This window comes from Gadus chalcogrammus, chromosome 20 (genome assembly GCF_026213295.1).
Source record: "Gadus chalcogrammus isolate NIFS_2021 chromosome 20, NIFS_Gcha_1.0, whole genome shotgun sequence".
Taxonomy (NCBI): Eukaryota; Metazoa; Chordata; class Actinopteri; order Gadiformes; family Gadidae; genus Gadus; species Gadus chalcogrammus.
In genome coordinates, this window is record NC_079431.1 from 22,619,111 (window position 1) to 22,635,378 (window position 16,268).

Here is a 16,268-nt window from a genome sequence, read left to right on the forward strand (position 1 = left end):
CTTAGAGAAAAAAAGTTTTCCAAAATGGGCTGTTTTTTGGACAAGGCCTCTCAGAAGGGTTGCCTGCAAGACCTAGTGGATCAGAATGTGGTTGAAACACAGTTTTTGAGATAGGAAGGTCCTACCGCCCTGTAACTTGACTACCTTATTCTAGGGCGTAACTGGGACACCCACACCGAAACGTGGCCCTCTCTGACCACGAGGGCAGGGAGGGGGGGGGTGTGAGGTTTTGGGTTAGGGTTAAGGTTAGGGCTGGCTTTACACACACTTAATAAACTCAATTTTCTTCGCAATACTGTCACTCTTTTACATGCCATAAGTCTATATGCATTTGTTAGACTGCATATAACATACATTTTTGGCAAGGTCTTAACTTCTTTTCTTAGGCACAACTGTCTGTCTGTCCTGTCCTCAACACGTATTGGCTTCAGCGGCTGCGCCCGCAGCCTAAGCTCACTTCACTTGTTCAGTTCAACAGTAGTGTCACACTATGAGCTCAGCTCAACCTGACACTCCAGGGGAGAATTACGACTGTCTTTAAACTGGCAGATAAAGTTGCTGCATTTAAAGCCAAGCTTGATTTGTGGGGACGACGAGTGGACAGGGGAGTATTCGATATGTTCCAAACATTAGTGGGGTGTTACTCGGCTCAAACGTAACAAAGATACGGGGGAGGAGACAGCGCGAACAATCGTTTCTTCATTTAATTGCGTGAAAAGCACGAATCAAACAGATCTTGACAATCATAGTGCAAAGCACAAATCAAATCTCCCGCCCTTGTCTCTCCAGGCCAGGCCCACTTTTATCCGGTTCACGGGGACACACCCCCTATGCAGGCACACCCCCATCCTGGAACATGTGGGTCCAGGCCTATGAGAGTAAGGCAGACAAAACAAGTAGCACACATACAACGACAACTGAACACCCCCCCCCTTAAAGGGCAACTTCACCCATTTCACATAAGCTTTGTATTTTTAGAACCCCCCTCATATTTTTGAATGGTCTAGCATCATTCCCTTATTTTCTGGAGAGACTGGAGAGATCCGTATCGATCTCCAACACTTCCTGTTTACAATGACGCAATATGACGATTTTTGCGTACAAGAAAATAGGAAGTGTAAGAGGGGATGATTCTCGTAAGACTACAACCACTAGTCCCACTCCCCTCTAGGGGGTGGGACCCACTGACGCTACAGACCGATTAGAGCAGTGCCAGTGGGTGGGACTTCACCAGCAGAAACTAACATCCACAGCGTCTGAAGCAAAGATAACAGAGGCTGTTGATAAAACTTAAGTACATTGGCGGAGGGTACTGGATCTGACATAGAAGATGGCACCATGCAAAAGTTCACCGTTTCGAAAGAAATACAAACGAGGACTACCGTATTTTCCGCACTATAAGGCACACCGGATTATAAGGCGCACCAGGGGCGGACTGGCCATCGGGAGGTTCGGGAGATTTCCCGAACGGCCGGACGATTTCAGGCCGAGCCGGCCGGCTGTAATTCTTTTTTATTTTTTTTTTTTTTTTATTATTATATATTTATATTTATTTTTTTGTTGTAAAAGATGTAAAAAAAAATGAAAAAGTTAAGTAAGCCGTGATTTGGGGTGGCCTGCTGCCGGATATTTACTTACAGCGCGAAACTGAGCTCTTGCCTGACGGTGACACGGGGCCGATGTATTACTGTCAATTTAGAGGGGGGAGCACCCCCAGTGTATGGGGGCAAAGCGAGCGGCCAAAGCGAGCGGCCGAACGGCCCCTCCCAACTTGGACTGCTCCGCGGTCTGTCATTTCTGATTGGCTCAGCCTGACACACTTACCCGGTACTTCTCGTTGATCTCACTGAAGTTACACAGAAATACGAAAATGTCAAAAAGGAAAAAAGGTGGTGGAGAGGAAAAATAATTGGGTGGCGCTCAGAAGTTGAGGTTGAAAAGGAAAAAAATTTTAGAGCAAGACGCAGCCAAATGTGCTAAATTAACCAACCTTTTCCGTGGAAAAGCCAAGGTTGACGGCGACGCCCCTGTCAGCGAGACCAATGGTTAGGCGGGAACAGGACACAGCAGCATAGCTATGACAGGTGCACTAGTGAGCATGTTTGGCAATATAATAATGACTTAAACTAATTATGGAAGTAGCCTACCAGAGGCATCGGAGAACAATTCATAATATTGTAATGCCCAAGGAAGAGGCAGTGAATGAAGTATTGATTAGAGATTGATTTATTAGATACCACCGCTAATAAAACATTGGAACACTTCAACACCGGTAACCACAGCAACGCACAACAAACCCCGGCCCGCCCCCAACTCCCAAACCCTGTGTATGTGTGTGACAATTTTTTTCCACTAAAATAATTGTATCTTGCACTATTTAGATCATTTTCAGCCTTGATTTACCTTTCTAGGCACATGCAATTTCTAATATTTTGTACATGGACAAGATTGCTTATAAAATATTTCCCAGTGATCTTCACAATATTCTAAACACATGCACATCCCAACATTGACACGCCGTTGCAATGCACATATCCACGGATAAGGACTAGTTTTTATTATTTTACACCGTGGCAAAATTCTACGCGCGCTATTCCCACGGTCTCATAAAAGGCCTCTCCATCCCAAAGTCCCGGGCCAAATATTTGGGCCAGTCCATCCCTGAGGCGCACCTTTAATGAATGGCCTATTTTAGAACTGTTTTCATATTTAGGATTATATATGGATTATAAGGCGCATAGAATAGAAGATACTGCAGTCAAACGTTTGACTGGGGTTGCGTTATGCATCGACTAGACCGAGCTGTGCTAAAGGGAATGTCAACAAAACAGTCAGATAAAGTCAAACTTTATTAAGCGTTCTGACAACTCCGGTCACTCCCATGGTAACGATGTTCAAACGTTAATGTGCATATTAACAATATCTGATCAATATCAATATCTCTTAACAGTAAGCTCACTTTTTCAGTTCATTCCCCGTCTACGAATCCCTCGAATTCTTGTGTGTCCGAATTGAACAGTTGGGCGAGTACGGCATCCAACATGCCCGGATCCCTCTCGTCATTATCCGAGTCAGTGTCGCTGCTGTTGCCTGGCAGTTCAGTGATTATTCCTGCCTTCGTGAAAGCTTGGACCACAGTTGAGACTGTTATATCAGCCCAGGCATCCACGATCCATTGGCAGATAGTGGCGTAAGTCGCCTGGCGCTGTCTCCCCGTCTTGGTGACGTGTGTTCGCCTTCTTGGCCCCGTCCACACAAAGCCGATTTTTTGGGTGAAACCGCATAATGCTAAACGCGTGTAACGTGCCTAACTTGACGCTTGATCATTTTGTATGGCGACACATTAGTGCCATAATTCACTAACGTGATAAAAGATGCATTCGGGCGTATTATATTATTCCACACGCGTAGATATTAACTGCGAGCGCGCAAATGATCTCTGAAACGATAGTTACGTATTGTAACTCCAGATTCTATGAGTATAGGCGCAGCCTTTTAAGTGTCGGCCTCATTGTCCTTTAAATAGCTGAAGAAAAGCTGTTTATTGGGAGCAGAACGTCCGCCCAATAAACTCATAGAATCTAGAGTTACAATAAGTAACTATCGTTTCAGCCATTTACTGTACAATTCAGAATTGAATGAGAGGAGGGCTGAGGTGGGCTGTCAATCAAATATCGCGCATCAGAAACGGCCAATCATAGGAAAGCTCGCCCTGCCTTGGTTCCCTCCCCCATAGTGCCAAAATTAAATTCAAGCAAGAGCGTAAAAACATTTTTCGCGAGAGGTTTTGCGCGCGCTGAGGTAATTTGCGCGCGGAAGAGGCTGTTTTGCGCGCGCTGAGGTAATTTGCACGCGCGAGAGGCTGTTTTGCGCTCGCAGAGATCATTTGCGTGCTCGCAGTTAATATCTACGCGTGTGGAATAATATAATACGCCCGAATGCATCTTTTATCACATTAGTGAATTATGGCACTAATGTGTCGCCATATTGTGTGTCACAAAAATGGTTCAACGCGCCTGTGGCTGCGCTGGATTTAGGAGTCCGAGGTAGGAAACCCAAACGCCGCCGTGTTTGGGTGCATGATAGAGTTTAGATCGGGTTAGATTAAATAATCTGGGATATAAATAACAGTAATCGGGTTAAATAACTTCACATGGTGTGTCTGGTGTGTTTCCAGCATTCGTAGTGTTGATCAGCAGATAGTCGCCAAGACGTTGAGGTTGCTTAGCAACCAGAGACGCTGTCCATGCAAGTGAATGGAGCGTTCCCTCTTCGTCATAACTATCAAACCAAACATCCTTCACGTTCAACGAGCGAACATTATGAAAGTAAAATGCACATTTCTCGCTAAAAATGTTTCCATAAACGCATTTAATGGCGTAACTATGTTACTATTTCCACCCAGAATAAAGAAAGATGTCGGCCGTATGCTTCTGTGCAAGCGTCACTACTCTCTGACAGTGACGTCGGGTCAAGCTCCACGCTGATTTGTTCCATTAGTAGATGGAACAAGGAGGTGTCCGATAGGCGGAGATGATCAGCGGGAGTGGCCAGCGAAGCTGTGCATCGTGGTGCATCCAGGGAGTTGTTGTCTTCAATCCACAAGCGCCAAAAAGTCACTTTCTGCCTTTTCTCGGTCAAGATAGCACCAAATTAGATTTTATTTTATTATTCGACTACATATAGGACCCAATTTCAATACATATTCATGCCTCCACCGGTGAAATGCTCCTTTAAGAAGTAGCTTGCAGAGTATCAAAAGACACCACAAATACAAACAACAACTACATTTCCGAAACTATCTCCAACTAAAACCCCTTTTCCTTGAAGGCGTTTTCCACTTTGTCCAAACCTTTGTCATCCGGGCCCTGGAAAAACAAAGCAGACAAAGGAAAACATGGAGAAACACACATGACCACACCTAGTCAGTGGGAGCACGGGATAGGGTATCAGCAATCACATTAGCAAACCCTTAATATGACGTGTATCTAAATTAAATGGCTGAAGAAAAAGAGCCCAGCGCATCAACCGCTGGTTGGGGTTCTGAAGTGACTGTAAAAAGGTCAGAGGATTATGGTCAGAATAGACCACCAGAGAAACAGCACCCCCTACATAAACATTAAAATGTTGAAGTGCCCAAATGAACCCCAACGCTTCTTTTTCAATCACAGAGTAGCTGGACTGATAGGAGAGAAACTTCCTCGAAAAAAACTAACTGGGCGATCGATGCCTTGCTCATCTTCCTGAAGCAATACAGCACCAGCTCCTACCTGGCTAGCGTCCACATGCAGCTTGAACGGCCGGTCCAACTGCGGCGCGGCCAAAACAGGAGAAGATTAAAGGAAAGCTTTTACTCTCTCAAAAGCAGACTGGCATACGGGAGTCCAGTCAAACTTCACCTAGGACTTCAAGAGATCCGTCAACGGCGCAACAACAGATGTAAAACTAGGACGGAAACCATGGTAAAACCCCACCATGCACCAGATACGCAACACGTCCCTTTTACTCGTGGGCGATGGGTACCGGTCAATGGCCAAAGTCTTTGCCCGAACAGGACGCACCTGTCGTTTTCACCACAATAGAGAGATTACTCTTGTAAAGGGGCAGCCAACAAGGCACTTTCTCTGGTTTTCACCACAATAGAGATTACTCTTGTAATGGGCAGCCAACAAGGCACTTCCTCTGGTTTTCACCACAATAGAGAGGTCATAATGTCCGACGATCAGGTGTTAGTCTGCTTTTCTGCAGCTTTCAACACTGGACATGTCCACTTTGAATGACAAGTTGCATGACAGTACCGGCAACCCTGATCTGCGTAAGATCTACTCGAGCGATCTACTCCAGAAGCTTGATGTGATTGTGCACCAACGTTCACACTTCTATTGCTAGAAGAAAATCAACCTTGTGGATGTTAGATGAGCGCATATGAGCTTTGTGAGTTAACTCGTACTCATCTACCAACACAGCAGAGTCAGACTCATCAGTTGCCTGCTTCTCCGCAACGTACGTTGCAACACGCTCTGGCAATGTGCTCTTGAATTGCTCAAGGACAATTAAATCGATCAAATCCTCATATGTCTTAACCTTACAAGCAACACACCATCGCTGACATTGCAGGCGCAACTCCCTTGCAAACTCAACTTTCGTCTGGTCCGAACGTTTCTGTATATTTCTAAAGCATTGAGGATAAGCCTCTGGAATTAATTCATACGCCTGCAACACAGAAGCTTTCACAGTGTCATAATCACGGGCCTCTTCAACAGTTAACGCAGAGAAAGCCCGCTGTGCCTTTCCTGTGAGACAGCTCTGAAGCAGAAGCGCACGGTGTGAACCAGGCCAGTCCTGTGTATCAGCCACACGCTCAAACAGAAGAAAAAATTTATCGACGTCTTTCTCATTAAAGTGAGGAAGCAAGTGTAGACTAGTTGCTATATCGAGCTTAGGAGGACCTGCTGCACCAGGTGATGTTATTTTTCCATGCCGAATGAGATCCAAACGCTGAGCTTCAAGCTCCAGCTTTTGGTGTTCTAACGACCTCCGTGCGCGTTCATTCTCCTTAGTGAAGCGGAGCCTTTCGAACTGCAACTGATGCAGAACTTTACTGTTTAACTTTACTGCTGCATCTGAAGCAACTTTTTCTGCTGCTCAAAAGACAGCATCGCCCGATTCGCCCCAGGTTTAAGAGACGGAGGATCTTACGCCCCGTTCCCACTACCTCCGTCCGTTGACTGATCCCCATTGACTTTGAATGGGGACGGACGCGCAATGCATTGTGGATCCGTCCGTTCCGTTGGAGCCTTCGGCTCAGTGAAGAAGTTGAAAAATGTTCAACTTTTTCGGCAGCGACGGATCCGTCATCCAATCAGATTGCGTATGCAAATTTAAGCACTGTGACGCGACTCGGGCTCTGACGATACTGGAAAGCGGGAAAGCGGGTCACCTTGCATCGCAACAAGCAGGAAGTAGCGGGAAGAACCCGGCGAAGCGATTTGATTGGCTGACGGATGCCTCTGCAAAGACTACTCCCCCATCAGTCAGCAACGCCTTCCCACGTCCGTTGACTGACGGAGGTAGTGGGCATGTAGGGTTACTCTTCGTCTTTAACCGAAGGGTTTCCAAGGTCCTCAAATGAATCATCGAGAGGTTCTTCCTCATCCTCTTCGTCAGACGCAGGTCTAAAGTCGGGTGCGTTAATCAGACCCTTCGCGCACAACGCCAACTTCACCGAAAGTTTGACATAACTTTTAAGTCGAGTGGAAGGAAGTTCGATTCTATCATGGGCAGCCAACTGTATTAACTGGTCCTTAGTTAACGCATTAAAGACAGCCCTGGATGGTTCTTCAACAAACTTTTCAACAGGTGACATCATCCTTCTAGCGATTAACGCATCACACCAGCTGATCAAAATCAGCCAAGACTCCCCAGCTGAACGAAATCAGACAAGACTCCACACAACCAGACAATGAAAACTAAACAGGGAAGCCCAGCGATAACATAAGCAAAGACCATTCCAAATTTTACCAAATCGTATTAACTAAACGCGGATCTTCAAACAGGCCCGTGGTGGGATGAATTAAGCACTAAGCCCGTAGGTATCGCAAAACAGTGCCCCCGAGACAAATGCTCTAGCCACAGGAACTTTTCAAAAATTATAAACCACACGTCCAACAAAATACGCAAGCCTGAAAGGAATAGTTATTGGCCCCGCAAATAGTTGCTGAACTCACCATCTCTCATTGTCCGACATTCCTGTGCAGACAAACGTACCCCGCAGCCTATTGCAACCAAGGCGCAGGTAACACAGACCCCTGTTTCATGGCAGAATATCGAGTTTGGAACGAGCCCCCATTTGTTACGCGGCTCAAATGTAACAAAGAAACGGGGCAGGAGACAGCGCAAACAATCAATGTTTCTTAATTTAATTGCGTGAAAAGCATGAATCAAACAGATCTTGACAATCATAGTGCAAAGCACAAATCAAATCTCCCGCCCCTGTCTCTCCAGGCCAGGCCCACTTTTATCCGGTTCACGGGGACACACCCCGTACGCAGGCACACCCCCATCCTGGAACATGTGAGTCCAGGCCTATGTGAGCAAGGCAGACAAAACAAGTAGCACACATACAACGACAACTGAAAGGCCAATGTGGCCGTAACATGGGGATTATGGGAGAGACTGAGGCATGGCCCATTCTCTCGCAGCTGGTGCGCGATCACCTTGTTGCGCGATCACCTTGTTGCGCTTTCAAATGAATTTGAACGTTACTTCCCATCCTCCAAAGATCTACGGCGAACAAATGAGTGGATCCGCAACCCATTTCTCAATGTCCCGAATCACTTGTCAGTGCAGGAGGAAGATCAATTGATCGAAATAGCAAATGATGGTGGTCTTAAAAGTGTGTTTGAGCAAACCTCTCTGTTGGGTTTTTGGATCAAAACCAAAGCGGAATATCCCGAGATATCCGTAAAAACGCTGAAAACGTTGCTTCCATTTCCCACCACTTACCTATGCGAGGCCGGGTTTTCGGCAATGACTGGTACTAAAACAAAATTGCGCAATCGATTGGACATATCAAACACGTGTGTCACTGTCTTCCATCACCCCCAGATGGAACCTTCTTGTTGCAGGGAAACAAGCACAGGGCTCCCACTGATTCAAAAGAATTGTAATTCTGCGGCCTCACAAACGCGCGTTAAGTTCCCTTACTGATATATTGTGTTATGCATGTTTACACTTGATAGATGTTACTTCAAGTTTAGTTCAATATATTATTATATATTATTTGTACATTTTTCACGTTCTTTTTTAAGAGTTTGTTACCTTCACTGTTCATTGTTCACTGTTCAACACTATAAGAAAATATGAACAAATTGGTAACCCCTGCGAAACATAACCCAACACCCCCCCCCCCCCCCCCCCACGCCCTGCCGGTCCGTGAAATTTTTGGAGAATCAAACCGGTCCTTGGTGCTGAAAAGGTTGGGGTCTAATGGAAAAGATTCTATCTCTTGTCAACTAATTTAGATTAATTTCTAGCAACGGCTTGTTGCCAATGCGTTTTAATGGAGCTTTTGATGAAGCTGTGTGAGCCTTTCGTGTAGGGCTGGAGCCCCCAGTTGATAATCGTGTGTGTTCTTTGAGACCCTCTAATGAGATCCCAGCTAGGTCTATAGCTTACTTGTTAATGTCCTCGCCTCAGTCACCAATTGCATCACTTCCTTTAGGGATTCTGCCTCCTAATTGATCATTGTAGTATATTTGAATGCCCTCTTTCATATATGTGACACCACCACCACTGGGACGTGGCAACAATTCTCCATATCCATATGGGGAGGGGGGGGCTACTTGTGGACAGTAGGGGTACACTAGACATAAATAGGAAGCCCACTCAGGAATGACCGCTCACACGTGATAACTTAATTAATTGTTTCAAATAACCCTGTCTCGTTAAATCAATGAGCTTGGTGTTTTGCTTTCACTAATATGTTATAGGCCTAGGCTGTGTCACTACAATATCTGCCCATGCGCATCTCTTAGAGTGACGTAACTAGACACTAGACAGCAATTTGAAAAAACCAACGAGTCAAGTTCAATACAAAAATAACTTATTTTACGCAGTTTAAATGTACTAGTCTAAACTGCGTAAAATGGAAAGATATTCCCAAAGGTGTCCTTCTATTTCCTAGCCAGCGGACCCTAGTTTACGACAAAAACAACACAATTGACGGCAACTGAGTTGCCGTCCTTAACGTCGTTAACGTGGTTTCGAGCAGAGATGTTTGAACTTATGAAGTCGTTTGCAAATATCGTATACGATAACTGTGGGAAAGGGGAGGGGGGGGGGGTGGAAGGGGGTGGTCGATGGCAACCACCATAGGATTGTTGTTTTGACGAATCCTGCGCAGCCCGCCCCCCCTTCTGAAGTCGAAAATAATCTCCCGATTGAAATGCATTGGTTTAATTTTGAATGAATTAGTAGTAGACTCTGTAGCTATTATCGTTAAAACATCTGTATCTGACCATTGAAAATCCACTTCCGCCAATCCAGTCAATGAAGAGGGTTGTAACACCAAGTAACACATTGTACTTTTTCTATGGGGAATGTGGTTCAGGTATGACAATAATTAAATATTGATAATATAAAAATCTAGCCTATACGTAGGCCTACAGCATATCATACATTTGACATATAGAGTTATAAGGTTATAGGCCGAATTCGGTAAAAATGCAGCCTCTGCTGGCCCACAACTAGATCGTCTCGTTGTCTCGTTATACGCTTTATAAGTTAATTATATTTAAATTATTATAACCATGTAGGCCTAGCCTTATTTTCTTGGCGTTATGATTGCATCCTTTCTCGTTACATCGATATGAACGAGATCTGTATCTGACCATTGACCATTCTCTCAGAAATTCTGATGAAATGCATATTGACGGTATGGCACTATATCCCTATTCTCGCCGGCCCTTCTTGAATTTAATAGACCATTTTCATTGCTTAGAGGAGGTCTGGTTTTCTCCGTATATAATAAATAAATATATATAAATATGTATGCATGTAAATAGGTATATAAATACCTTATTTATTTATATATATTTATTTATAGATTGCATACGGATACCACCAGACCTCATCGAAGCAACAAAAATGGTCTATTAAATTCAAGATGGGTGCATGGGCGAGAACAGGGATATAGTGCCATACCGTCATTATGAATTTCATTCATATATAGGCTATGGTCATTTCACGCATCCCTGGGAGACCAGGTTGACTCGGTCGTTGACACGGGGATCTGTGTGTGTGTGCCATGGAATATGAGTGTCATTAACTTGCATTGGAACAAATTCCGTTGGCACATCAAAGACAATTTTAGTGATTCCCTGAGGCCACCACGGATTTTGAGTTAAGCGCCTGTGGTCGACTCGTTCATTGAGACGGGGATCTGTGTCTGTGCCATGGAATATGAGTGACATCAACTTGCATTGGAGCAAAATCCGTGGCCATATCACGGAAATTGGTGTGTTTCCGTGAGGATTCCACAGATTTTGAGTTAAGCGTCCATGGTCATTTCACAGATTCCTGTGAGACCAGGTTGCTTAGCCATAATGTTGTGGGTTCAGACCCGATGTCTTCAGTCCCCCTGTATCTAGACGTTTGATCCTCCTCAGTACACCACTGTCGGTCTCTTTGATCAAAGCGACTTATAACTCAACAGTAATAGGATCTTGTTTCTGTGTGTCAGGTGGCCCACACCAGGGGGTCCGTGGAGGTGTTGGAGTGGCAGGAGGTGAGTGGCAGGGCTCGTCTGAGTGCCTACCAGAGAGACAGCCTGCTACGCGTGGCAGAGCTGCACCACAGGAAGTTCTAACGCTCCTCGTTTCTGATTGGCTAGCTGTGGCTTCAGACTCACAGTTACTTTTATTGTGGAAGTGACTCCTTGAAGTTCTACAGTGCACAGATTTCAAGCGCCATAACTTGAGCATCTTTCCCCTTGTATGTGCTAAAGCCTGAGAAGGTCTTTATTTGTTTACTCCACCAGTGCACCATTACTTTGCTCATAAGATAATCAAAGGAATGTTGGAACACTTACAGTGTGATTACTACCTGTCGCTGACCTACTTCATTTTTTGCTGTATCCAAAGATCCAAATGATTATCAAGCACCATTGGCCTTAATATTTATTAAATCTATAATGTGGTCAACAGTGGGGCACTTCATGGTAGACTTTAGCCTACATCCTCACCAAATGATGTATCAATTAAAGATTTGTTTTGATAAAAGTATATGCGTCTATAGTTCTTTTTTGTTGCAAGTTACAAAAGAAAATACACAAAGCATGCAATATGTATCTATACATCTATATCTTCATCTCTGGAAAAACAACCATCTAGTCTAGTGGAACCGGCCGGGGGTAGATAAGGATGAAACACAACAACCAAATAATATTGTCAGAGTAAAAGTAAAGGTGGAAAAAGAAAAAGGGTTTTATTTTCACAACGTTACGCAATACATAAGTATAACAGAGCCTCAAAACAAACTTGTGGGGAAATGAGGGACCAAAAGGAAGTTGCCAAACAAATTAAACAAGTATAACAAAAGTATGCCTAACTATTCACTAACTCTACAACCAAAACCCCAAAAAATAAGGAAAAATACAAGGGGGGCAACAACCAACTGACCTAAGGGGTATTCCATCAACCAAGCTAAACGCAAAGCAGGGCTTATATCGCTAAGCCTGGCTACTTTCAGTTAGAGTTCCGTTCCATTAACGTGACTTAAGGGACTCTCCGCTAAGTAACGATGCGAATTTATCCGACCAAACTAACCAGGGGCCTCTACGAATAGTCAAATCTCCTAACCTTTATGCCTCCTTTCCTTTACCATTGTGGAAAACTTCATCGGGGCCAAGGAGAGACAAAAAGGTGCTTTCTTTCGAACATAGGAAAAGACAGCACTGTTTAAAATGAATTCCGACTCCACTTTTCCTAACCGATGTCATTGCGCGACGGCGAGTATTGCTGACCTCTAGCATCTCTCGTGGAACTACAGTTTTCCAATTGGGCTACAACAGGCACTCTTTCGATCCATGCATTCTTGTCTTATTGATTTCAATCAGGTTATCCCCAACAGTGAGAATCACTTTGGTCGGACTTGGCTAACGGGAATATTTTAGGCCACGTAAATCCCAACTCACATGTAAAACAAAAAGAGGCTCAACTTATGTTGATGTTGAAAATAACTGCCCCCAGTACCTAGTGTTTCTTAAATGTGTAGTCTGCATTTTATTTTCTTACGGTGTTTGTGTGCTTAATAACCAGCAATAAATGAATTCATTTCGATTCAAATAATATGTTTCTGGAAATGGTATCCATCATTATCAATTGTATTTTAATCTCTTCTCTTCTTCTGCGTTACCGCGTCGCTCATGCGTCTTTTAATAGCCAGTTAAAAGCGTTATACCAGCACTTCTGGAAGCACCTCTTCTGATGTCCAAACTGTTTAAAGGGGAACTGGATATCTCTAACTTGTTTTGGACCTGTTTCTGTGTTTCCTAAGTCTGTCTTTCCTGTCTTCCTGATTTGGGCAAGGTGCAGGGTCCTCCGCTCCCACGCCTGCCTTTCTGTGTGTGTGTGTGTTTCTGTTTCTGCCTCAAACTCACTCTCCCTGCTTGATTGTATTATCTGAAATACACAAAAGATACACTACTTACTAGAGTGTTGTTATGTCATTGTTCAGACTTAACAATCAAATTAGCTATTTTTCTCACTCACCTCCACTTCACTAACTCGTCGTGCCCTGTCGTCATCATCATCAAGCTCTCCTTCTCCCTCTCTCTCTTTAATACAAACTTAGTTTATATATTCATTTATTACAATTTTGACTTTGCTTAAAAAATATAGTCTAATGCTTTTTACATTTACCCACCCCAGTTCATTTCAATCTTGTTTTATTTTGCCTCCCAACACACACACACACACACACACACACACACACACACACACACACACACACACACACACACACACACACACACACACACACACACACACACACACACACACACAGCCTTTCATTACCCTCACTCACAATGAATTCCTGCTTGTATTTGTCTTGTGTCTGTTTTCCTTTTTTTGTTGCATAAAATGTAGGCGAGCATCAGTCCTATCTTTTCTTGCCTTACCTGGCTTGTTATTTTTTTAGCATCAGACAGTGTGGTATTCCACTGCAAATTAGCATACAACTTTCACAGCTTTCCTTAGAGATGGTTGCTATGCTCATGTGGCTATGATGATAGCTCAGAGACAGCATGTTGCCCGTTCTATTGCCAGGGGAGTAACTGGACCAACTCATCTAAAAAATACATGACTGTTTTGGACAAACGCTTTCTTTCATAATCAACAATGTCATGGCGGGGCTATCATTAATTAAGAAAAAGTCATAGACACAGTACATTTAACCAAGAAAGTCAAAGTAGCCGTTTTATTTAAGAATACAAAAAAGTAGTCCATCCCGGCTGCCTTCAAAATGCACGACGGTCGCTATGCAACACACTTTAGCGTCCCTCCGAGAGAAGGCTCGGCTAGAGCGGTTCGCCGGCAATTTATCCTATGGAGCAGTTCACTCGCCGTGTGCCTAAACTTTCGTTAGTCTCTCCATCGCCTTGCTTACTCACGGACTAACAACATTTACACCCTCTCCACATAGGCGTCGATTACGGGGGGGACGGGGGGGCCATGTCCCCCCCACTATTTGAAATACGAATTTTGTCCCCACCACTTTTAAAAATGTGCAAACCAATTGCGACTGAAAAAATCCCCACATACTCAACCGAAATCCTCCTCATCCTCATCCTCATCGTCTTCCGCTTATCTGGGGTCGGGTCGCGGGGGGAGCAGCTCAAGCAGGGGGCCCCAGACTTCCCTTTCCCGGGCCACATTGACCAGCTCTGACGGGGGGATCCCGAGGCGTTCCCAGGCCAGTGTTGAGATATAATCTCTCCACCTAGTCCTGGGTCTTCCCCGAGGTCTCCTCCCCACTGGACGTGCCTGAAACACCTCCCAAGGAAGGCGCCCAGTGGGCATCCTTACCAGATGCCCGAACCACCTCAGCTCACTCCTTTCTAAGTAAAGGAGCAGCGGCTCTAATCCAAGTTCCTCATGGATGGCTGAGCTTCTCACCCTATCCCTAAGGGAGACGCCAGCCACCCTTCTGAGAAAACTCATCTCGGCCGCTTGTACCCGCAATCTCGTCCTTTCGGTCATCACCCAGCCCTCATGACCATAGGTGAGGATAGGAACGAAGATCGACCGGTAGATCGAGAGCTTTGCCTTGCGGCTCAGCTCTCTTTTCGTTACAACGGTGCGGTAAAGCGAACGCAATACCGCCCCCGCTGCTCCGATTCTCCGGCCAATCTCACGCTCCATAGTACCCTCACTCGCGAACAAGACCCCGAGGTACTTGAACTCCTTCACTTGGGCTAAGGACTCTTTTCCTACCCGGAGTAAGCAATCCACCGGTTTCCTGCTAAGAGTCATGGCCTCAGATTTAGCGGTGCTGATCCTCATCCCAGCCCCTTCACACTCGGCCGCCAGCCGATCCAGTGAGTGCTGAAGGTCACAGGCCGATGATCCAATGAGGACCACATCATCTGCAAAAAGCAGTGACGAGATCCTCAGACCACCGAACTGCAACCCCTCCCCACCACGACTACGCCTCGATATCCTGTTCATGTATATCACAAACAGGATTGGTGACAAGGCGCAGCCCTGGCGGAGACCAGCACCCACTGAGAACGAAACTGACTGGCTGCCGAGAACACGAACACAGCTCTCCGAAATCATCGAGTCTAAAATCATGCGATAGGCGCGCACCAAGACATCAATTATTATATAGCCCTACCTAATAAACCGTTGGTACACACAAGACCGGAACCCATAGCAACACCGGTAAACAAACCCCGACTCCCGAGAAGCCCTATCCCTATGAGCTCCCCGCGCTACGGCCATCCGGAGGCGCACAGAGCTTTTGGCCGTGATATTATGTATACAATTATATTATATACTATTATATATAGAGCTCAGAGAGTCGCAAACGGCAACAATCACTTTCTCCTCCATGCAGCAGTTCACACCGGACTGCACTGCAATGAGTTTGACGGTTGAACGCTGATTGGCTGTTACGTTGCACATGTCACTCAGTGGCCACGCTGTTGAACGCTGATTGGCTGTCATCACGCGAAATTCGTGTCAAGGTTTAAATATTTCAACTCCAGCGAATTTGTCGCGCCACAAATCCTCGTGAACGCGCTCGCCTGTGCACGGCGAAAGTGTGGCGCGACAAATCAAAAAAATTCGCCCGATACGCGTCTATACGTTCACTTTGTATGGGATCTTGTCGCCCGTTGCGTTTGGTGTGAACACACTGGAGAAGTTTCAAGACAGACAGCCAAAATTAGATTTTTATTCAGAAAATAGCCGGCCCTTTTGCTTCCTATAAAAAGCATGTTTGTGACACTGGATAATGATATGGATACATCATCTAGCCTGCATGTGGAGGGCCACATTAGGAAAGAAATTGGTTTACGTAAACTTTGCTGCTGGTTCTGTTTGCTCGTGATGACCTGGCCAAAGGTTACCCACGGTCCTAAGCGATTGTGATCTGATTCTGGTTGGTGCTCCAGCTAGTATGCATTGTAAATATAGATTGCAGGTAGTAGCAGCTACACACGGTGCGATTGCTATGCCAATGTGGTTATAGTTGTTTTGTCT

At 45.1% G+C, this 16,268-nt stretch overlaps 1 protein-coding gene across 1 annotated transcript in view; it reads left to right on the top strand.

The window, feature by feature from the left end:
- Positions 1 to 11,594, top strand: part of trpm2 (transient receptor potential cation channel, subfamily M, member 2) — a 91,894-nt gene extending 80,300 nt beyond the window's left edge. Inside the window, 1 exon segment of the mRNA XM_056579306.1 lies at positions 11,243 to 11,594. Within this exon segment, the coding sequence (XP_056435281.1) occupies positions 11,243 to 11,368 (126 nt within the window). The 3' untranslated portion in view covers positions 11,369 to 11,594.
- The last annotated feature ends 4,674 nt before the right edge of the window (positions 11,595 to 16,268 follow it).